Source organism: Thermobia domestica, chromosome 2 (assembly GCF_964235325.1).
Source record: "Thermobia domestica chromosome 2, izTheDome1.hap1.1, whole genome shotgun sequence".
Lineage (NCBI taxonomy): Eukaryota > Metazoa > Arthropoda > Insecta > Zygentoma > Lepismatidae > Thermobia > Thermobia domestica.
Window position 1 is genome coordinate 11009664 of NC_137455.1, and position 25151 is coordinate 11034814.

Below are 25151 nucleotides of genomic sequence, written 5' to 3' on the forward strand. Positions count from 1 at the left end.
AACATTGTTTGTATACTAATTTTTCTTTACGTTCTGTTGAATTGATGTTACAGCCAGAAAATTAAGCGGCGCAGAATATTGGATAAAATCGAATACCGAGCTGTAGTTAAATTCCTTCACTTTAAAGAAAATTGGCGTGAAGAGATGGCAACTGTAGGTGGTGAAGAATGCCCACCTTATGATACAGTGAAATATTAGAAGAGAGAATTCAAATGTGGTCGCGCAAGTCTACATGGTGACCGAAGAGAAGGTTACCCCTAGTGATGTGAGGTGGAAAATTTTCCATTTCGGAAAATTTTCCGCTATATTTTCCCGGAAAATTTTCCGTTCTAAAAAAATATCAGTAATCAAGTAACAATTCATCAGTAATCATAAAATTGGTTGAATTCATGTACAGAAATGTAAAAAAGGGAAAGATCGTTTAAAAAATCTGAAAATTTTCATGGCTCACACAATTTTCAATACTATGTAAGAACAAGTTAAACAATTTTTAATGAATAGAAATATTTTCTGTCTTATATGGAAAAATTGAACTTTTTATGAGTCGGAAATTTTCATCATTTTGAAGCAAAGAGTAAAACAACTTTTTGTGAATCAGAAAGTTTTATTGCTCTGTAGAAACAAGTGAAAGGAATTTTCATAGATCGGAAAATTTTCATCACGGTGTAGAAACAAGTAGAAAAAACTTTTCATAAGCTGGACAATTTTGGATATTGTGTATAGTGATGTTAGGTGGAAAATTTTCCACTATATTTAACTGCACATTCAGCTACAAAATTGAATTTTTGTAGAGGCAAGTTAGCAACAAATTATAATCTTCCAATTAGCTTTCGGGAACCGGAAAATTTTCTAATATTTCAAGTTGGGAAGTAAAATTTTACACAGTGTTTCTCTCTCTCTTTTCATCTGCGAGCTCCTTCGTTGCTAAACGGCTAGCATACGCGCCTTTGGCATGGAAGACCTGGCTTCGATTCCCAGCGGGAGCTCATGTAGTTCGGATTTCACGTTAATCAGTTGGTCCCGTCTTATATAGTCTCGCTGCTAAAAGGGACGTTAAACTCAAAATCAACTCAATTCAACTCCGCTCTCTCTCTCTCTCTCTCTCTCTCTCTCTCTCTCTCTCTCTCTCTCTCTCTCTCTCTCTCGTGTGTGTGTGTGTGTGTGTGTGTGTGTATGTATGCCAAATGCAGAGAACATGAGTTCGTAGAGTACAAATATCCCATTCTATTATTTAAAATTTCAATTTATTAAAAGTCATGAATGTTTTCCCATTCATAAAAACATACTCCGCTTATTCCTACATCGTTGTTTAGCCGTAAAATTTATTGGAAATAAATATTGTCTTAAAAAGTTTCATGTGAAAATCTAACGATTCTTCATTTCAAGAATGTTTCAAAAACTTCAATGCGTTCTTCCCTCAGAATCCACCTTTGATCTTACAATATTAGATTTCGTCAGTTTAATACGCATAAGACTGTTTTCTCATAGCTTTACTACTTTTATAGATTTACATTCTGCGACATTTATAAATAAGTAGATATAATAGAGAGAGAGAGAGAGAGAGAGAGAGAGAGAGAGAAACACTATGTAAATTTCCCAACTTGAAATATTAGAAAATTTTATGGTTCCCGAAATCTAATTGGAAAATTATAATTTGTTGCTGTCTAATTTTCCTCTATAGGAATTGTATATCTCAATGTGCAGTTAAATATAGTGGAAAATTTTCCACCTAACATCACTATACATAATATACAAAACTGTCCGGATTATGAAAAGTGTTTTTACTTGTTTCTACATCGTGATAAAGATTTTCCGATGATGAAAATTCCTTACATTTGTTTCTATAGAACAATAAAACTTTCCGATTCACAAAAAGTTGTTTTACTTTTTGCTTCAAAATGATGAAAATTTTCCGACTCATAAAAAGTTCTTCAATTTTTCCATACAAGACACAAATCTTTCGATTTATGAAACATTGTTTCACTTGTTCTTGCGTAGTACTGAAAATTGTCTGAGCCATGAAAATTTTCAGATTCTTTAAACGATCTTTCACTTTTCAACATTTTTATACATGATTTCAATCAATTTTATGAATACTGAGGAACTGTTACTAGATCACTGATATTTGTTAACGGAAAATTTTCCGGAAAAATATAGAAGAAAATTTTCCACCTCATATCACGGCTAAACAACGATGTAGGAATAAGTGATGTTTTTATGAATCGGAACATTTTCCGTTTCAAAATTTTCCGGAAAATTTTCATCACTGTGCAGGACAGACAATTCTTCGATTCATGAAAAATTGTTTCACTTGTTCCTACATAGTACTGAAAATTGTCTGAGCCATGAAAATTTTCAGATTCTTTAAACAATCTTTCAATTTTTAACATTTCTATACATGAATTTAATCAATTTATGAATACTGGGGAATTGTTACTTGATCACTGATATTTGTTAAGAACGGAAAATTTTCCGGAAAAATATAGAAGAAAATTTTCCACCTCACATCATGGCTATACAACGATGTAGGAATAAGTGGAGTATGTTTTTATGAATCGGAAAATTTTCCGGGAAAATTTTCATCACTGGTTACCCCTCAACGACTATACATCAAGCGTGATGGCAAAAGTTGAGTAGCTAGCGCTAGAAGGTAGACGTCTGACTGTTCCGTTCGCGCTACATTTTGCGTATGATTAAAGTAATAGCAAGGTGAATTGTTCACACTTTTTCCAAAACAGCAACATATGCAGTGTCCACAAAAGCATTTTGGACCTATACCACAAGGTCAGGGATGCTTGTGTAAACAGATTCGTGACTACGGATGAATACCGCGTTTATACTATTTGACCCTGAAAGCAAAGTGAGTAACACATGGAAACCAATCTCACTCCCACCCCTGAAAAGACATTGTGCAGCATTTAAAGTCATAGCCCGTGTTTTGGAACATAAGCATGTGATCTTGATTGATTACTTACTAAAAGTGGATTCAATCACAGGAACATATTATAGCGGACACTGCACCGGCACATCGAACAACAGAAATACTAACTTTTGTGCGCCAATGTAGATACGAACGTTTACTCCACAAACCGTATTCATCTGATCCGTTTTCGTCCAATTACTTTCTCCCCAAATATGAAGAAACATCTGGAGAGGAGGAATTTTCTAGATCAGGAGGAAGTCTTTAATGAATAAGAAACCTGGTTTGCCTCAACTCCTCAGGCTTTTATGCAGATGGTATTAACGGATTGATCTATAAACATCTATAACATTTCAGATATCTGTTAATCATCATTATTGTATTCGCCTTTTCTCAAGTTTTATAGGATCGGTGTTTCCGTCTTTCTTTTCCTCCTTTTTCTTCTATCCTGGACGTCCTCTATTTTCTACCTTCTCTCCCTAAAATTACCTTGTCCTTCCATGTCATCTTGGATATTCCTCTCTTCTTTCTTCCTGTTATTTCCAGCTTTTCTGTTCCCTGTGCCAGATAATTGTCGTGTCTTTGTTCTGTATATTCCAGCCATCTCAGCTCCAGTCGAGAAACATTTTACTCAATGATCTCACCATTAATTACTCCTCGACACTCCAAATGAATCAGTTTTTATCTTTTATTATCTGGCTACCCTTTTTTAGTTGGGTTGCACTTGAAGTAATACACGGTTATGGTCAGGGAAATTACCGACTCCAGAAAGATCCTTTTCGTTCTTTAACCTTTTAGCTAAACACGAATTTTGTTACGTTAAGGTGAAGACTGGTCTCTGAGACCAGTCTATGTTTTTTAGCCTTGTTTGCTATAGTTGTAGGTTTAACTCTGTATAAATCAAAAGAAAGGCATAACAACAATGTTCTGTATAAATCCCAAGAAAGGCATAGCAATGTTTTATGGACAAAAGGAAGTTTTATTCCTTATATAAGTTTATGTATTTAAACTTTTTATTATTATTATTTGTCGTATAAACCTATACAAATTAAAGAAATTTGAGCATTAAAATGCTTCTAAAGTAAAAATATATGGTTTAGTGTTCAAAATAATGATGTTTATTAGCTATACGAAAAACTCTCATGTCGCAGCTCTCGTTTGCATCTATATCCTTTTTAGATGCACTCGGACGCACAGTCAATGCATACTTTTTCAGCTGCACATAAGGCATTGGTTTGAAGAACTTGTACGTAGTCTTTCTTTCCTTCACATAAGGGCATTTGGTGCACGTTTTCCTTTTTCGGCAGTTTATCGTCAGGTACTCCAGGGTGCATCCTTTTTTCTTGTTCTTCACGAAACATTTTCATGATAAACTCTATGATGTCACGTGAAAGTTGTGGGATATTCAGACGTGATCGCTTATGAGGTATTATCAGATCCAAAGCTAAATTCTTCAAAACCTCAAACCTGTTCAACAGATGTGAGTCATGATATCTTAAAAACAAAATGAAGGAGTTCAGGCTGCTCACATTCAACAATCGATTTTTAAAAAGGAGGGGGGGGGGGGCTGAAGGCCACCTTCTTGTTCTTCTGTTTCGAGCTATAAATGGTACACTTCATATCAAGCAGATCGACACTACATTTCATCTCATTATAAAAACAAGTTATTTCAGGTTTGTCGTTGTCAGGATTTAAATCTGCAGTCAGATGCATCGATGATATCAGCACAACAGCCCTAGTTTTCTTCGCGATAAAAGATGCAAGAGTCGTCTGTTCGTTGAAGGCATGAATATAGAAGAACCCATATGTCTTTTACTGTCTGGAAGAAATTCTTTTGGAATCACCATCTTGCCCTTTTACATTGTGCTACGTAAGTCAATCCTCTATTGTTTAGTTCATCTACAGTCTCTATTGATTTGAAGTAATTGTCAGTGGTAATATGCCCATTCCTTTGTTCAGTGGGAGTACACAGTCCAACAACGGACTTTGTCGGTTTCATGAGAATCTTCTGCTCCTGTTCTGTAAGCTCAACACCATCATATCGAGCACTAATATAAATGAAGGCCTTGCATAAATATGACTTCTTACCGTCAGACAGATACTTCTTCTTCATATACGCGTTAAAACTACATCTACCTCGAAATGGGACCAGTATCTCATCAATCGTTAAGTACTCTGATAAAGTGTTTGCTTCCTGAGAGTTGATTGCAGCAGCCTTATCTGTACTTTTGCGTTCCAACCTAGTATTAGCATCATCAAAACGTAAACAGGCAGTCAAAACCTTATAGCGTGTGAGAGATAAAGTTAAAAAAAAAAAAAAAAAAAAAAAAAAAAAATCGGTTTGTTATTGAAAATAAGGATTCCATTATTTCATTACTTGTTTTAAAAATGCTTGACAAATGCAACAAACCAATGTAGACATTTATTTCTGTAGCATCTGTGTTCCTGTAGTTAGACAACTCTGTTGTAGGCCCAGGAGAATTTCTGACTATCGCTAGTTTTTGGTTTGTAAAGGCAGCGATTAGCGCAAACAATAAATTCCAAACATCAATTGGTTTTGGATTTGTTCCCAGAGATCTGTACAAATTCCTCCCTTTACAATATTTCGAGCTGGCGTTTTGACAGTTCTGGGAGGCTCTTCAGTTGTCCACATATAAGGTAAACTCTGATAACCTTTGTTGGTTTATAGGTTCATCATTTTCTTTTAGTTCATCTTCAAGCAACAGTTCATTGTCACTACTAAATCCTTTCTCATTAGGCAAAACACAATCTGGCTCGGCATCTGAGTCGTCCACTTCAACAATGTCGTCATTTGTCGGCGATATCACTATCTGTTTCAAAAGTCATATTTCAAATACGCTAATATAGTCTGAATCAGCTGTGCTTAGAACAGATCTTCCACTTACTTTTTGATCTCTGTCTGGACGGACCTCGAGACATTGAGGGTTCATCCATTGTAAGTAGCCTCTTAAGTCACTCTTAAAAATAAATACTAAAAGAGAAGTTTTAGAAAATAGGAGACGTTACAGTAAAGATCGGTATGACAGACCAGTATTACAATTTAAGATATCCACTCGACACAAACAAACAATAAAAACAAACTGACTCAAAACATGTTTCGGATAGTGGATGCAAGGAGGCAGAAAGGTACTGTCAGTTTCAGGTCTCTCGCGCACATCAGTGTTACCAACCCTAATACTGAAAATAGGGGTGCTGGTCTTAACAGTCTGATATTTACATAAGTATTAAACTTGTTGGAAATGCATTCTGTATCACTATTTAGGCCATTTAATATGTATGCCTTTAAATGGAGATATCTAAGTCCAATAGCCTTCTCTTTCTTTAATCGAACCACATTTTCTGTTACCAATTCTATTTATGTTGAACGATATACTATATTATTTCCTTCCTCACAAAAGCATTCTTATCGTCCATTGTTTTTAATGCGTCCATTGTTGTTATAATTGTTCATTTTACAGTAATACTTATGTGACCCCTTATTCTATTTATATATGATCTCTACTTTCTCGTAATTTCCTTCCTCAACGATTAACTCTTTCAGCAGATACTCTCTCAATTGTGAGTGCTACATTCAGTTGTCAAAAAAATGCCAATCAAAGGATTTTAGTACACAAATTAGTTTCAAGCACATTTGTGAGGGTGTCTGAATGATAAGTTGTCAGGTACTGAAGAATTGCCATCTGTTGAGTATTCAAGGTTGAAAGTATTTATATATAGAATAAATATTAATATACAGGGTTTTCATAAAGTATGGACGGATTTAATTCGCTTATAGTTTACATAAAAATGCTCATATTGAAATCAAATCAAGTGCAAACGGTAGCGGAAGGATTAAATTTTTACCTGTAATCTGCACCAGCTCAGTTCATTCACCGCCACACCTCCAACTGGGCGCCATTTACGTCCACACATTCGCGTAGGCGGCGCTGGAATCCACTCAGCGTTCCGCCGTGTTTGATCCGAAATGCCAGCCACAGACGCCCTGATTTTGTCCTTTAAGTTCTCCAAACCACTTGGCTTCTTTGATAAACTTCCGTTTTCACATGACCCCAAAGCCAGAAGTCGTAGGGGATAAGGTCGGGTGATCTTGGCGGCCAAGCGGTCGGGCCACCGCGGCCAATCCATCGGTTAGGGAATTTCTCGTCAAGGAACTGTCTCACCTTGATTGCATAGTGAGGGGGTGCCCCGTCCTGTTGGAACACGATGTCGTTCTGGATTCCACGTGCCTCCAGTTCCAGAATGAGGTATTTCTGCTACATATCCAGGTACGAATCTCCATTCACGGTCTCCTCTTCAAAAAAGAAACTGACCCTTGCCCTCCCTCTCCCTCTCTCAACGTGTTCAGAGTTGCCGCTTATCTAACAGTGTTGCCAACTAAAAATTTAATCCTTCCGCTACCGTTTGCACTTTATTTGATTTCATTATGAGCATTTTTATGAAAATTATAAGCAAATTAAATCCGTCCAGACTTTATTGATGTGACTGAAGAAGAGATCTCTAGGTTTTCAAAATAACCAGATTTTTAATTATTTAATCCTAATCCAATTTTCAGTTTTACATAACTTTTTAACGTTTAATAGGAACCAGGATTAGAAGGAGTTATGGTGACTGGGTGTTTTGCTGCGTCTCATGCCAGTCTTCCAGGAGCTGCCCCGTTCATCTGTCCAGTTAAGGGTGGTTTTAAAGGCCCATTGAATATTGAGTGGCCCGGGGAGTTCTCGGCGCGGGGGACGCTCTCAGTTGCTTCGTTTGATGCAGTAGCTGGTTGTGGCTTCTGGTGCTGGGCGATTCTTTGGCCATAATACGTAAAGCTTTCTCTTACACCATAGCCAGATCTTCTATGAGTTGGGCCTCTTTTTCTGCCCTTTCCTCTAGGGCACAATGGTAGCATATTCATGGTTGAGACTGCATTGCTCTGCAGCCATCTGGCTGCCCGTCGATAGGTTGGGGGTCGACCAGCGTATCCGGCGATCCCAATACGACGTTCATCTTCTGTTTCCTCTTTTCTCTTCCCGGTCACGAACCTGCGTCTATGGTCAGCGAGTCTCTTTAGTAGTTTTCTACATCTTTATAAAACGATGAGCTGGCTATCATCCGTGGCGGCGGGCGGGGTCTACCGGTGTGTTCGGAAGAGCTAATGTACTGTGGGACTCAGGGGACAGTGGTTAGCGCCCGTTATCACCTTGTCTGGTGCTTCCACGATGAAACCGGATAATTCCCCCACTCATCGGGCCGGTGTGACTATAGGGACTTCTTTTTAATTGAATTTCTTGTAGGATTAATCTTCAACAACAACAACAAAAGTTTAAAATTGCACTTTGCAATTACAGTGTGTAACTACAAGCCAAAACAACGCTTACTTTTTTAAAAACTTTAAAAAGAACTTTAAATACTTTATGAACACTTTTTACAGCTTTTAATAAGTATTGTACCGTAAGTTCTTTCATTTTATAATTACCTTTAGACATCCCACTTCGTTTCTTCTTTGGAAGAGTCGCAAAACCGGCTTCAAGTAATAAAGAAGAACTTAAGGAGCGTTTAGTACAGTGGGTTTATAATGTGTTAAAAGTTTTTTAAATCTGAACTGTGATTTTGCATTTCATGCTTTTACGAATTATCTAATGACTGGTATTTCATTTCCAGGTGGTTGAGGACGATATCAGTGATTCTGTTTTTAAATAAACAGGATCTTTTAGCAGAAAAAATTAAAGCTGGAAAGTCTCGGTTGGAAGATTATTTTGCAGATTTTGCTCGATACCAAACTCCCACGGATGCCCAAGCCGAACCAGGGGAAGACCCGGAGGTCGTCCGTGCCAAGTACTTCATCCGGGATGAATTTTTGGTTTGTATTTTCTCTCTTTTTCCTTTTTCACTAGTGCAATAGTTAATATAGAAGTTGTTTCCGATCTGTGGTGATGAAATTACACACCTTGTGCAGCACCACCAAACGGCAAGAGAAGGAAGCTGCCAGTCGTGTGGGCACCTTGGACCATTGACTGTGCGTGACAGGTGTGGTAAGTGCATATCGGGACAAATGCCGCCGAAAATAAGTGCTTATTGGGATGGCTACATAACGGTCCTTTCTCACGTGAACTACAGTTATAGTGCCATTATCAAACTGTACAAGGAACTTAGATTCACTGTGCCCAAAAATGGCATATCAGGGGTGTTGAAAGGGCAGGTAAAGCGAGACGTGGGGTGATTCCTGTAGGCAGAAACAGGCCAACCCCCGGCCTGCCACTAGCTGCTCACGAGCTAGAATTCGGGGCTCTGGTCACCAGGGAGAATCCACCCGCACAGAGAAGTATCGCGAACCGGCTATAGATATCACTGAAGACAATGCACACCATCATTCACAACGATTTGAGGTTGGTAAAGCGACGGAAGGGGCGTGTTCATAAGCTCTTGCCAAAACACATCCAGGAACGTCGAAAGCTGTATGAGCGGTACCTGGCTGGTGAAAAGTGGAAGTTGGTTGTTAACAGTTGACGAGGCATATGTTTATCTGGATGACTGTCACAAGCCACGTGGCCCATTCCATCTCAATTCAGGCAGATATATGCAAAATTGACTAGGTGACTATCTCTGATTTTTTTTGAAAAAAAAAAAATATATATATTTGGTAACCCTGTTGGAGATATGAAACCTGCGAAGAGGATTTTCCCAGAAAAAATTTTGTCTTCGAGTTATGGGCTAATGAAATTCGGACGAAGATCGCTATTTTAAATAAGATACTGGATGGGCAAAATCTTGAAAGACACGTAGTTCAGTAACTACTTGTAATAATTGGATGATTCTTTCTTTATTTAAAAGTGCTCAGGTTACATTTGTGGTTCTGATATAAAAAGCTCGAATTACAGTCCAACAAGAGTATTTTGTAAACACCGGAAAGCTTAGTAAAATGTAAGAATTTTGACATTTATTTTCCGTATGAAGGATTAAAAAAAGAACCGTATTATTGTGACAATATAATACTCCTTCTGGAATCCCTATAGATAATTTTGTTTGCCATCTACGATGGCACATGGGTGAGAAAACGTGAGTGAAAGTATGATAAAACGTCATTTTCGCCAGAAATTAGGGCGGATTTTCTCCAAAAGGCCATTCTTAAAAAATCTGAAAATCTGCCTGAACGATCTTTCATTGTTTCCTATATGAATCATGCAAAAAGAAAAGTAGATATTTGTGTATTAAATTTTTCGCAAATTTTTAAAATATTGTGTTGCACAGGGGCCGGGTATGCAACCACGCTTGGCGTGATAGTTCTTTTTCTTTTTAATTTTGCATCGTTTGAAGAAGTAAATCGAAATGTGCAATGATGCAATATTCTTATATAAATGTACACTAGAATATATATATGGAATTTAACATGTTACACAAAGTGATCGATTTAAACAATTATGTGGTATGTATAAATAACATGAAAAATTAATCAATAGCATAGTTAATTATTACATACTGGCTTCTCTCTGTAAGTCATATTGAAGCAAAGAGGTCTTCTACCAGCATCACTTCTTTGGGAAGGAATTTGTGATAGCGTGCTGAGGCACAAGTAGGAGACGGCGGAGTGAGTTTAAGAACATCTTTCAAATTAACGTTACACTCATTGTTTTCAGCTGGCCATTTAAAGAAAGTTGCAGGTCCATGAGGAGTCATAAAAGACGCTGTAATATCGCAAAATTCCTGTGAGAGTGAAACTACTTGACCCACTCACCACTGCTTATCATAGACGCAAGTAACAAAATCTCCAATTTGAAGGTCATTCAGAGTATAATATATTCTTTTGGAACTGTCAGCTACTTGTATTTTTTCAAGTACATGTTTCGTGCTTCTTGCCATGAATATGCCTGTATTGTCGACCTGCCAAAAATGACTAGACTGAATACCAATCACATGTTTAACATTGGCCCACTCTTGTGATTTTTGATTTCTGAAGTCTTGAATAGTACGTGCACTTAATAATAAAAGCCTTGTGCCTTTGATAAGTTCCGAAACGGTGTTGACAAACGATTCTGAATCCCTTATAGCTCTTACCGGGTCATTTCGAAGATTAAACGTTGTTGCGTAATGTTTGCAGAGCCCACCTATACCGTCACATGCACTTTTTCCGTGTCCCGTTGCCGAGAAGATCCATCTTCTCTTGGTTGAATCGTCTTGGAAATGTTTTTCAAGCTCATACAGCTGGAACCTGTTTTTAAAATGAAAAGCTGCTCCATCTGAAATATAAATTATGAGCAATTCATTGTATGAGTCGGTGATTTCATTAACATCTTGATGTATCAGTTTGATTGCACAAAGTGCATGAGCACCATCATGTTGCAAGTCATTGCTCACTACCGCATAACTTGTTGTGTTGCCATTGAAGTACACTACACACGTAAATATAGATATCTGTGAATTGGGCCAATGATAACTTTGAATTTCATCTGGCAAAACAACAGACCAGTTCTCGGCAAAATCGAAATGCAATACCAAGGATGTTTCAAGAAGTGTAGATCTTTTTATTTCCGCTATACTTTCTCCCTGGATTTTTCGAATATAGCTATGAGTTATTCCTTTTGAAATCCAGTACTTTACATGCTTTAAAAATCTATTTAGATTTCCAGTTTCTTTCACAAGATCTCCGCTATCCCATAGTGCATACGTGATTTCATCAGTATCTTGTATCTCGAAACTTTGTTCCGAAATTGCATTTAGTCCTGGGCAATTCTCACATTCTTGCAACCAACACTTTTCGGTAGGATCGCCACAGAGACACAAAGAGTACAGATCTGTATCTACTATCTTTCTTTCAGTAAGCTTGCTCAGGGATGTACATATGAGATTTATATTGGTACAATAAATACATGTACATGTTTGTTTCACCGGCTGACATTTAACCCACTTGAGACGTAAAGAGTAAAATTTAGAAATAGACATCTTTATGTCAGGATTACCTTCATTCATCAATCTGAAGGCTTCTTTAATGGAGCGGGTCATAAAACTTTTAACCCTTTTTACTTTTTCACCGTTTTCATATACAGAAACATCTTTTTGATTCGGACTTCGTCTAGAACAGTCTTTCTATCATCTACGTAATATGACAATGCAGTCTCGAGGTAAGCGGATCCTTGGTACGGATCTGGCGTTGCCCACATACCTTTTCTTTTTTCACTTTGCGTGACTTATCTATTAGATACTTTATCGCAGATGGGATGCGTTCGACGATCGTGCGTTTACTGAAGGTTTCAGGCACGATACGAGAAGTTGTACTTTTTCACGATAGGATGATTTCTCTATTGCACAAGTGATGTTGAAAAACCACATTTCACAATTATTGCAACTCTCGGACGAACTTCCTGAGGAACACGGTACACTCACACCAAAAGCATCTTGTAATTTTCCAGATACTGCCATCGAAAACACGTTTTCTAGTTCTGATTTTCGTTTTGCGTACGTGACTCTTCTTTCTTCCTTCTCTTGCCATGTTTTTTTCACGGGTGACACTTGCGTATCAAGTATACTTATGCTACTATTTAAAGTACCAATCACTGCACTACTTGAAACGTAGATTGGATCTGAAGTCACTGAATCGTCATCTGCAGTCATTTGATCCGTAATAATGATCGCACTATTTGGTTCAACCGAAGCAGCTGGTTTCTCGATCTGAGCCTTGTAATAAATAAAACAGTTTTTGCACAAGTTATCAGCACTGTTTACTTGTACTTGTGATCCAAAATAATTTTGTAATAACTCTGCAAGATTACCAACAACAGTGAAATTTTTCGTGTTACTTTTGTATATTACGTTCTTGTGCCTTTTTAGATAATCACTGCACTTAACTCCCTGGGTGCTATATTGTGAAGACATATTTGCAATGCTAACTAACTTTTATATACATTAGATAGTATATCTATTGTGAAACACGAACAAGACGATGCATTGACATGCACAATGGGTAATATCGTTGACATAAAACACTTCACACAATGCAGTGTATCTCCAATGCAGTCTAAATGTCAAATGGGAGCTATTCCAGAGCGTTTGATGTACGTCCGAATTTCGTTAGCCCATAACTCGAAGACAATTTTTTTTCTGGGAAAATCGTCTTCGCAGGTTTCATATCTCCAACAGGACTACCAAACATATTTTTTTCAAAAAAATCGGAGATGGTCACCTGACCCCCCCCCCCCCTTCCGACCTGAATGGAGATGGAATGAGCCACGTGCAATTTTTTATTGATCGAGAGGTGCGAGGGATTTTCAAAGATGGTTCACTGAATGCAAGGAAAGTTTGGGCACAGGTTTCATGATCATTGCTGGATACTCGTACCAGGTACCAAGCTGACCATACATTGTGTAGCGAAAAATACGAAGGTGAATTGGGAATATCACCAATATCAGACTAACGTCCTGACACCGGTTTATCGCCATGACATTTCCCATGTCTATGGAGTCGTGTGTGGGTGCATCAAGACAAGGCGTCAAGTCATACATCTCGTTCAACCCGCCTCTTCCTCCAACAAATGACAGGAAAAACTTGAATTCATGCCATTCTATTCACAGACATTCCAGTGAGGTCCTCTGATGAGTCACCGATGGACTTTTGTGCCTTCGGCCTCCTGAAACGAGCCTTGTCTCACAGCAGATCCCGCACCGTTGAAGGGCTTGGAAAGCCTATCAGGAGTAGTTTTTGCGGCTTGACATGACTATACTGCGTGTGCCAGCCTCCTACAGTGGAAACTTCGCTGTCAGGCAATTCCCCAGATTCAGGGCTACCAAATAGAGCACCCTCGATTGTGGCGACATGGTATCTTTTTAAGGTAAGTGCAGGTTGAAATCGTCACCATAGATCGGAAACAACCTCTGTAGAGGCGATAATTCCGTGTTGAATTCCAAGAAAACTTCTGCTTTTTAGCATTTCTTACATGTTCTATGGATCCAAATGTTTTAATATGCTTGCTCTTTGTATGCATGGATCCCGGATTCGATTATTAGTAGCGACTGATAAACTTCATTCTTAACCAACCACTGTGAAGACTAGGAAACCTACTTGCATTAAGTATACATATTACAATCACCAAAAATGTATGTGGATACGCATTATCTTGTTAAAGATATGCTAACTGAGCAAGCATACTTCCGTGTGTTGTAGCGACCGGAATTTGTTTAGATACATAATTAACTCATGTTAGCAAGTTGTGAAAGAAAACGGTGGTAGAGGTGTCATTTAAAAGTTTGCTTCGGGAAGAAGAATATTGAAAGTACCAAGTCTCTCTTTCAAAATTGTAAAGTTAAACTGGAAGAAAGTAAAAACTTCCCAATAGTTTTTTCGAGACCAACATCGAAAATTATGAAAAAAATTTTATTTAGTAAATCCGATTCTCAATCAAGGGGATTCCAACATCTGACTAACGACCTACACAGCACTAAGCTGTTATAATTCATCCAGGATACAATTATTTCCAAAAAATGTAGCACGTAGCACCAACTCAACATGGCCTTGTGTGAATCTCATATTGTCTGTTTTCACAGACTATTCCTGACAACAGCGAACGTAACATTTCGTACGTTCGATCCAAATTACTACGTCGGCATTATTGGAATTCTTATATACAGTATGCGGCCAAACAAACAGTACTGAAATCACATCGTTGACATTTATTTATTTACTTGTTGTACTATATCCTCAAACATAAGAAATGTTGTAAAACGGGTGTCAGCTAAATGTTACTCAACACATATTGTAAATTTAAGAGGAGTCTCGCCTGTATATCATGTGTTCAGAAGGTTGAGCATTACGTTTACGTTGCACACATTCTTCATAGTGGTCCTATAGGCCGATGAATATGTTATTGAACACAGATTGCTAGAACGACAAAACAAATGACCGTCCGGTATAGTGGTAGGGAATTATCTGTTCGGAAAATTGTTTCCTTCATCATACCCCATATGTAGGCAATGAGGTAAGGGGAGTGGGAAGAATATGGAAAATCTGTTTCACGGGAAATCAAGCGATATCCAAACTCGTGGGCAGAAGCACAAGTGACTGGCAAAAACCGCGCAATTCATTTAAGAATGGGTCAATAACCGACTAACGATCAAGTTACACATGGCTTTCATGACTGAACCATATGTTGTTGATGAAATCTTCATATGCCAAAGTTTCAGAGCAATACAGTAGACCTGCGCGCTCATCTCCTGCATGCTCCACACCGTGTAAGCGGAAATATTGCTCGAATATAAACATTACCTTCGCGTCCACTGCCTACTATGCTACTCCACACACAACTAAGCACACATGTGGCGCTCACAGCTCATACTACATTGCACCTGAGCGCAATCTGTACCCGAGTTTCAGTACTGTTTGCTATCCTGCATATTATATTTCATGTTAGTGCTGGAACATGCGGAAAAGCGCAGCCCACAAGGCTACCGGTAAGCTGGTTGGATTGGAGTTTCAGCGTCTTTTTGAACACCGAGGCTATATAAGACGTGGAGCTACTGTTTAAGGTGGTATCCGAATCACAGAATCATTCAGTTTCAAGGTTTTCATACCAGGAATCGAATTCGGGGCCCGTAGACATGTCCTCAAGACATTTCTTCAGTATCATGAGACTTGTCAATAATTCTGTGACCGATAATGTCAGCAAACAAGGGAATTCTTGAAATTTCAATAGCAGCTTCTGAACCCAGGACTATTTTTATCATTTCCCTATGAGCAGGCATTAAGAACATTTCAACTATTGTGTGGTTTCTTTGCTTTTACGATAAGTTAGGCTACCTTATAACTATCTTCCCGTACTTTTTCCGAAACATGCACTGTAGCAGTCGTGAATGTTTTTTGCTTTGTCTTTGTTCGAGGAACCAACAAAACTGACAGAGAAATGTTTTGTTGATAAATATTGCATCAGTTTACTGGGAACCGTAGCAGCATTACTAAGTTTTACAGTACAAACTATACATTTGGGAATTGGATATATTTTATCACAACACCAAAAGAAACCGTAAGAAGAAAAGTATCACTATACTGCCAGTGCACTAATTTTTCTTTTTCTGGGTCAGTGCTTTAGCATTCTCTTGTAATACATCGGAGGTTTCGATACGATTCTTGAAGCTGCCTTCCGAAGGCACATTTGAGAAAATGTCAACCATGAGAAGTGCAGCAACAATATTGGCAAACTTTAAAGACATTGTAACTGAGCAACAAAAGACAACACTTAAATAACTATGACACAAACTCGAGTGAAACGGTAACAATAATAACAGCGAAAACACAAAACAGCAACAATAAAAGAATTAACAAAACAAAATTTAAGGACAATCTGACAACACTGTACACTATGGAGATGTTCTTCAAATAGCGCGAGCGTCAACAGTGGCTAAATTTCATGGGTAGGAGTTGGCAACAGGAACACACCCCCGCGTTCTGTTGGGCAATGAAATTAGTAGATTAAGGTCAAGCTTCATGACTCCTTGCGATCATTATAGCGTTGAAGAAGAAGTTAGTAAAATCGCATTGTTCATATCAGTTTATTCAAAGAACACAGAAAAATAGACAAAAAAGTAATGATAGTGTAAGTATTCTACACGTTAATACGTAGAGGAGAAAGAACTGTTTCAAGGCATCACTGGCTTTTTCATCCATGCATTATCTTTCGCTATGCTGCCAACTAAAACTTGGTGATAAGTGCTTTCCTTGACAAAGGGGTCAGCGATGCATTGAAATATCCATTATATAATTTATTTATTTCTAGAATGCAAGGTATGAACAGCTCTTCCTACTCTGTATACTAAATTTTGTGGTTCTTCAAGAAAGAAAGAAAAATGTGGTAAAATGTACAGTAACCTAGTGTCTTGCGATAACAAGGGCGGATCCAGGACGGACTTCTGGGGGGGGCGGTGGGTTGTAATACTGCTATTTAGAGCTACCTTTAAGAGCTCCAAACTCTGGGAAGTGTTTTATTTATATATATAAAATAAGAAAGTTTCGTCTTCTGGAGGGGCGATCCACCACTGTGCAATAAGTTACGAGGGTAAGTCAAAAAATATCCACAATATAGCTATAACTTCTTATATTGTTCACATTGACCTCTGTCGTCGTTTATTTTATTGTTATGCTGTTGTGGTCATGCTAGAGAATAAGAAAATTGTTACTCTTTGGTGCAAACTTCTAATGGAGCGTCCATGATCTATCTGCAACAGAAGGAAGACAAATGGAGGAATTAGGATCAAACTTTGGTAGTACGACCACAACAGCATAATAATGAAGAAAAATTGTAGCTACATTTGCGGATAATTTTTTGACATCATTAGGGATAAGCTAATTATATAGTGTATGCTGTGGATATCTATCACCTGTTCCATTTACAGTACTTCGATTAGTCATTTTTCAAACAGTTTTCACTTTTTATTGTTTCAACACATGTAACACAAATTAGGTGCTAAATATGAAAGTAATGCGTGTGTTCCAAACCAATAGCAGGATTGCTTTAAAAAAATTCTTGCACGTTTCTTTGCAGATTTAAGTTTACAAAATCTCTCTCTTTAGTACGCATGTAAAATACTGTATCTTTTTATTTATTATTATTTATTTATTTATTTTTATTTATTTTTTTTAAGAGACAAGTTTATCTTGGTTGTATAAATATTTGAATCCTGAATTCAGCTCAGAAGATACGTGACTCAAATAGGGGCAACATTTTCTGATTTAAATCACCTTCACAGAACATAATTTTGGAAGTATTTCTCAGCGGAACCCAACATTTTATATAAAAGGTTTACAGATATGTTGAACTATCATACCTAATTTCAACCAGATCCAAGATCTCAAATTAGTTAAAATGGCGTAGGCTGACCCAGCATAATGATAGTATTACTTGATGTATTCTTTGTGATAATTTATTTTATATTTTTCATATGTACAGTAATTACATTATTGTTTGAATCAATAGTATGATATTTGTACAGGAAACATAAATAAAAAAGCAATCATGTTAGTGTTCCTTTAGGTACAGACTAGAATTTGTACTTTTATTGTGACTCCAAATGAACATATTCTCATAGACAAAATTGTACATGTAATCATAACGTCTTCGCTTTAAACTTGAACAATTTCAGCTGTGGGAATATTCTCAACATATAACGAACTGATAATGCTCTGTATTTCAATAGCAACTTTTCTTACCATCAAGCCTTTTTGATTTCTTGTTGTGATTGTACTCCTACACGAGAAACTTTGAAGCATTTACACGGGTAGCCAGTACGACTTATTGACCTGTGTTAGTTACATCGCTTGTTTGAAATATAGTTAAGTCCCGAAAGCTCTGCTTAATGTAGACCGAAGGGTAGCCGAGTTTGTGAAAATGCCAGGTTATCGGGAAGTGGGTTAAAAAAGAAGTGTCTCCTGAGAAAATATAGTACTGTACTTGTATGTATTAGTTGCTTGAGAATACAGCATAATAAACTACCCAATTGCCCTTAAACAAAGGAAAAGTACGTATTTTATGAAGGCATAGAGCCTTTACTATACATGAAAATGATAATTAGTGAATACACACTATACAGTAATGTACCTGATAAGACAGACCTCAGAAAAATACTTTTTTCTCCCTGCCAGGTTGTGACCGAGTTATCCGGTCTGTCGGGCTATGGAGTGCCGAGCTTTAAGGACTCTACTGCATAGCTCTTACAACAGTAAATAAACATTCTTACACGTTAAAACATCCAAAAGCATAAAATCTACGAACGGTTTCGAGTTACTCCTCATTTTCTAATTGTTTTTTGAAATGGTGGATTCTGTAACGAAATATCAGTGGTAGAGCGTTCACCTCTGGTGCTTGGGGTCCCGGGTTCGATCCCAGCCCCGCCAAGTGAACTTTGTGGTGGACAAACACCGTGCTCGTGGGTTTTCTCGGGGTTCTCCCGTTTCCTCCCACTTTCTTCATTCCACCATTTCACTCATCTCTCATTATCACCGTCTCCTTTAGCCTAACCGGCATAACCGTGGGACGTAAAACTCAAAGATTTCGTTTCATTTCTGTAACGAAATAGTTGGGTTCTGCAGAATGATAACAAGTTCATAGTTTTTATTGATTTTATTTACAAATCTTATTACACTGTAAGTGGTGTTTGAGTGACTGACTTTAAGTTGAAAAATTTTCTGTCACATTATCAGTTCTCAGAGTGATTTGTAGTTCAAGATTTTAGATGAGTGTTAGTTCAGGATCGTCAGTTGAGGCTTTGTTAATTTGTGACCTTACGTAGTGGTACAACATACCAAGGATTTTTCATTACCCATAAATAGGAAGAGAAGATTCAAACTACAAATTTATCCCAACACTGTTTCTACAGGATGAACAAACAGAGAGTTACACACATTATGCCTTTTGTGTAGCAACCGATTTTCTGTAGATGCGCTGAGGTAAGGAGTGCCTCGAAATCGTTTGCAGATTTTTGTAGCTCTGGATATTCTTATACGAGGGCTATTTTGTTTTCAGCCTCTGTTAAGTTACCAGAACACCTGAGGTAACGAAACTGGAGAAGACAAAGCTTTTTACGAGGGGCATTCAATAAGTAAAGAGATAAATTGCTATAGCTTAATAAAGATTTATTTGAATCTTTCAAAACTAAGGCTATTTTTCAATATAATCACCCTTTACAGTTATGCATTTGTCCCATCTTTCTTGCAGCTTCCTAATTCCCTTGGCGAAGAAATCTTTCGATTTACCCCGAAGCCACCTTTGCACCGTTGCCTTAACTTCCTCATTGTCTGGGAACCCATCTGGCACACGTTTTTCTGTACTTTAAAATGTTCCTAATGACATTGTGAACAGTTCCAACACTTACTTGAACTTCCTCAGTTATCATTTCAACAGTAATTCTTCTGTTATCACGAATAAGTCCGTCAATCCTCGATTCCAACGAAAAACCAGAAACTTCCACTGGACGTCCACATCGGGGTTCATCACCTACACTTGTTCGGCCACTTTTAAACCGATCAACCCACTTGTACACATTCGCACGGTTCATACAACTGTTACCGTACTGTCTCAACATTCGAGAAAAAATTTCACTTGGTTTTACACCTTCTGCGACTAAAAACTAATGACTGAGCGCTGTTCTTCTAAGGTGCAATCTTCTAGAGGACTTGCCATGATGAATTGATATTTTTGAAGTTGTGTTGACATAAAATTACGAAACAGCAGATCAGAGCATATCCCAAGGTTGCCAGCTAACCCCTGAAACAAAAAAACAAAAAACAAAAAATTGATTAGTGTTAAAAATATAGACTCTCTCTCTTTACTTATTGAATGGTCCTTGTATTATTATTTTACTTGTTTATGATGTCGCTTCCCTCCTTACCCAATAGACAGACTCTTCCGCTCAATAATTGTGGTGTAGCGAGCTTTTGAAAAATCGAAAGTTATAACAATATTCCGTGAAAACATGCCTAGCAAGGTCAGAATAGAACAAAAAGAACTTGAAGACGTCGATAATTTCAAGTATCTGAGAAGTATTTTGACGAGAGACGTTTATTGCACTGAGATCAGGTCAAGAATTGCCATAGCCAAAGAAGCATTCAACAACAAAAGATCACTCATAACTAGCAGCCTCAATATTGGACTGAAGAAGTTGATCAAGTTAGAGAAGAAATATTTAGAGCGCTTCGATTTTTTTTAAGAAAGATGGAGAACATAAAATGAACAGAGAGAGTAACAAACTAAGATGTTTTAAAAGGGATAGGAGAGAAGAGGACGTTTCTAGCTAGTAGCCTTCTTAGGAAGGCTAAGAGGATTGGACACATCTTGACAAAAAGTTGTCTTCTTCACACTGCTATAGAAGAAAGGATGGAAGGAAAACGAGGAATAGGAAGAACATAACTAATCGATGATTTGAAAAATAGAAGAAAATAGTGGGAGTTAAAAGAGGAAACTAAAGATCGAGAAATATAGAGGAAACATTTCGAGGCACAAACCTTAAACCTCCTTAGTTCCAGGACCTGCCACTAGGCAAAATACTTAATAATAATAATAATAATAATACTAATAATAGCGAGCTTGAAAATGTACCGAGCGCCTGGGAAGAAAAAAATTATAATGTAATTTGATTGTTCCAGTAGGAGGGGCATAATACAGCTGCAATTCAACATCGAGTGTGTAATGATTACAGCAGGAACTCTATAAATGATGTGTGCGTGATTGCTGCAGAGAGTTTAAAGAACTTACCGGTGTACACGATAAGGGCGGCGAAGGGTGGAAAACTGCGGCAACAGATGACTTTGCTAAACATGTGAATCGTGTGATTCGTGAAAGGCATAGATTACGATCTCTTAAGCTCCGTGCTGAGTTCTCTGAAATTTCAATATCACTGACCGTAGAAATCAAATTACTCTATTATGATTATTGCGGATGGCAAAAGAAACAAACAAGCTCGGGAATCGAACTTGGGATCCATCTAGCGCTTGTACATTGACAGCTTCACCAATAGCAATCTGAATGCTTATAAAACTGTCCGCGCACAAACGCTGTTACAATGCAAATTGTGATGTGATTCAAACAAAACAAAGTTTTGTTCCAACTTTACCACAAGCAACTGCAGTGAACCACAATATTAAGAGTTTTATAGAAAGCAATAACTTCAGCAATTTGATTTCAATATAAGGAACATAATATGAAATTTAGTATTGGCTGGGTATGCACATAACGAACACCGAGGAAAATACTAAAGAAATTACACATGTTATTTAATTACTGTACTTTCTCTCTTTTCTAAACATATATCTACATACATACTTCGTTTTAGAACTCAAAAACAAATAAAAGGAAAAATGGTTGCGAATAATTAAATAGAACTTATGACAGGTCCTGTTTTTCGTCCATCTTTTGCAATGACGCGTCGTTCTTTCCACTTCTCAGACGAAGCACCGCCCACGAGTCTAGAACCCAGGCGTAAAAAGTACTCTCGAACACTCATTTCATACATTTTTTTTTTTTTTTTTTTTTTTAAATTTTTTCGTCTGCAGATAGTCTCATTGGGTGAAGCATTATCGTGATGTATAAGCAAAGTTTATGAGAGTATGTTATCACTTCGGTCCCACGGATGAGGTTCAAACGTTAACAAAGAGTCTGTTGTAACGTAAAATGAATATATATATATATATATATATATATATATATATATATATATATATATATATATATATATATATATATATATGAAAAAATTAAACCTAGATGGACTTCTTTAAGTCCATTGCACAAAATAAAAGGAATGTTCCAAAAATTGGTTTATAATAAAGATCAGTATAACTCTTGGCAGGCGCATCGATTGTACTTTATATGTTGTAACGTTCTTTATTTTTTACAAAAATTGAACAATAGAACCTATCTATTGGTGATTGTGGGGGGAAGGGTTGGGGGATGAGGTTCAATGAACAATTTAATCTTGTCCCCCTTTGGTCATTTTACGTGGTTCTCTGCTGGCTTAGCGGAGGTTGAAAAAAGTAGCTCTTGTAGATACGTACCCTATTGTTTCAGTTAGTAATAGTAGCTCTTATACATTTTTCTTATCTGTCCATGTATTTTCATTATTTTGCATAGTTATTCATTTGTTTTCTTCTCTTTTTCCAGCGTATCAGTACTGCAAGTGGGGATGGAAAGCACTACTGTTACCCTCACTTCACCTGCGCAGTGGATACTGAAAACATCCGTCGTGTGTTCAATGACTGCCGAGATATAATTCAGAGAATGCATTTGCGGCAATATGAATTGTTGTGATGGCCTGAAGGAAGGAGTATCGTGTTTGGTGTTAGACTGTTTCTGATGGTTTTTCACAACCTTTAGCTCTAGCTCTAGAACAAGAGTGAAAGAGAGAGAGAGAAAGAATGTGCTGTATTTTGTCCCATCCCTGGAAGTGCTGGTAGGTTTGTTGGCACTCACACACACACGACTACAGCCTTTTGAGTACGTCTTCAGCATTGTATCAAGAGAGAAAACAAGTCCAACAGCGTAGATAGGTGTTTGCGATATGAAGACAGTGAAGAAGAAAGATATATATATATATCTTGTAGCTAATATCACGCACTTCCTTTACTGTTCCCAGTGATGTGCCAAAAGTCCTCACAGCACTCAGTGGCGCCTCTGCTGTTTATAGTGTACATGTAAAAAAAAAAAAAATATGGTGTACAAGAAGAAAACTCGTCTTGGCCGACGTCGTATCCTGACGTCAACCCATATGGCATGCAAGAAAGAATGTAACCTAGGAATTGCACTTGGGCTTTCCCTCCGTGTACTAATACGGCCAAGAAGTTTTGAATAATAAAAGGAAGAGAAAAAATCAACCACCGCACGTTTATAGAAACAAAACACAGTCTAGAAACATAAGTATTATCTTTATTTCTGCTTGTTCGGTAGATGTTGAGAGAAGACTAGAACGGAGAGTCGAAGTGTGTATATATATATATAAATATATACATTAAATGTAAAGCAAAATAAATAAATAAAATAATTTACATATATTATATAAAAACAAGCACGGCTCAGCTGTTTTTAACAAGAAAGAAAGAAAAAAAACAATACAATACAAATGCTATTGTGTGCACAAATACAGTTAATATTTCAGACTAGCACTAGGTGGTGCTGCCTGCTTCTCAGTGCTCCCTCGTGCTAACAATTTTCTGCTTTAACCTTCTTTTACCGAGTTCTAAAACAAACAAACAAACAAACAAGAAGAAACAAAAATAATGTTGATTGAACATCCAGTGTAAATAGCTTGGACTAGTGTTATTAAAGACAGTCATAGAAATAAAAAAAGGAATGGATTCATTCATTCATGAACATTTCAAAATGTGTACATATATATAAATGATGATGATGAAGAATGGGCATAGACGTTTCACTAATGTTTGTATGTAATCTCGTGTTGCATATTATTGACACACACAGACACAGAAATACACATATATATAAAATACACATACATACATACATACACATACATACATACATATATACATACATGAACACTCCCATATAACAAATATATATATACATATATATATATTTTTTTTTGTCGGATGGTGGTTCAGTTACCGAAAGTTCAGTCAGACTGAGAGTTGGAAAATTAAAAGACTCACCTCGATGATGATGATAACAATAATAATAGTAATTATTATTATTTTAGTTTCAGAAATAGAAATTGTTTTGAGAAAGACGTGGTGAAAGTTATAGAACATTTTCAATGCTTTCGTTTATTGTGGAATTTTAAATTATTATTAAGCCTTTGTTCCGATTAATATTATTATTGTTGTTGTTATTATGAGTAGTAGTAGTAGTAACAAAGAAAACATGAAATTGTGTGTGTGAAACGTGGTGCAAAGCTTAAAATAAAAAGATTAATTTTTTATAAAAGGTGATGCTAATAACTGATATTTGAAGGTACGCTTCTGAAAGAAGAGAAAAATATCTGAGTGAGCTATTCATAAGAGCAGGGTCCAACTGCAGACATATTGGTTCCCTCGGAAAGTATGTATTTAGAACAGTAGCAGCACAAAATGTATATATATATATATAGATTATTTTTTCCTCCTTCTGGAAAACGAAAAGAGGTCGTAGATCTGAAAACCTTGTTTTGTTATCTACTCATATGTAACAAAATCTTTCGATTGTCCTTCAATTGTTTTTTCTTCGATTGTATATTTATTCTTGTTACAGTAAAGCAACTAATTTATATAGTATATATATTATATATATATATATGTAGGAAACTGTTGATTGTGTCTGATTTTATATCTTGTTTCTTTTTAATTTATTGATGAAATGTATTTAATTTTATTTCTCTTTTTTTTTTAATTAAAAAAGAAATGTACACAAAAATGTTGACGTTTCAAAAATTAATTGCACAAGATACTTATTAGAATATATATATTTTATTAGGTTCAGCGTTGTATTAAAAGTTACATAAAAAAATGTATTTTTCTTATTACATGCTGAAGATCAACTGTTTTTATTTTTTTCAATCAGTGTACAACTTCGTGGTTGTATTTTGTGTACATAAAAAATCAAACGGCGAAAAAAAAAATATTTACCATACTATATATACACATTATACATACATGTGAATGTGCCAACGATGAATGTCTGTGAAGAAAACCGTGTTAAAATGGGTATTTCAAGGTGCTGAAATAGCTCTTTGTGGAAAATAAAAAATTAATAATAATAGTAATAATAATA

The 25151-nt window shown here is 36.8% G+C and overlaps 1 protein-coding gene across 1 annotated transcript in view; it reads left to right on the forward strand.

Annotated features, from left to right (window-relative positions):
• The window catches only part of Galphas (G protein alpha s subunit), a 242883-nt gene extending 219151 nt beyond the window's left edge, over positions 1-23732 (forward strand). Inside the window, exons 9-10 of the mRNA XM_081738476.1 lie at positions 8585-8783; positions 22551-23732. Of these exons, the coding sequence (XP_081594602.1) occupies positions 8585-8783; positions 22551-22697 (346 nt within the window). The 3' untranslated portion in view covers positions 22698-23732. The remainder of the gene's footprint in view (positions 1-8584; positions 8784-22550) is intronic.
• The last annotated feature ends 1419 nt before the right edge of the window (positions 23733-25151 follow it).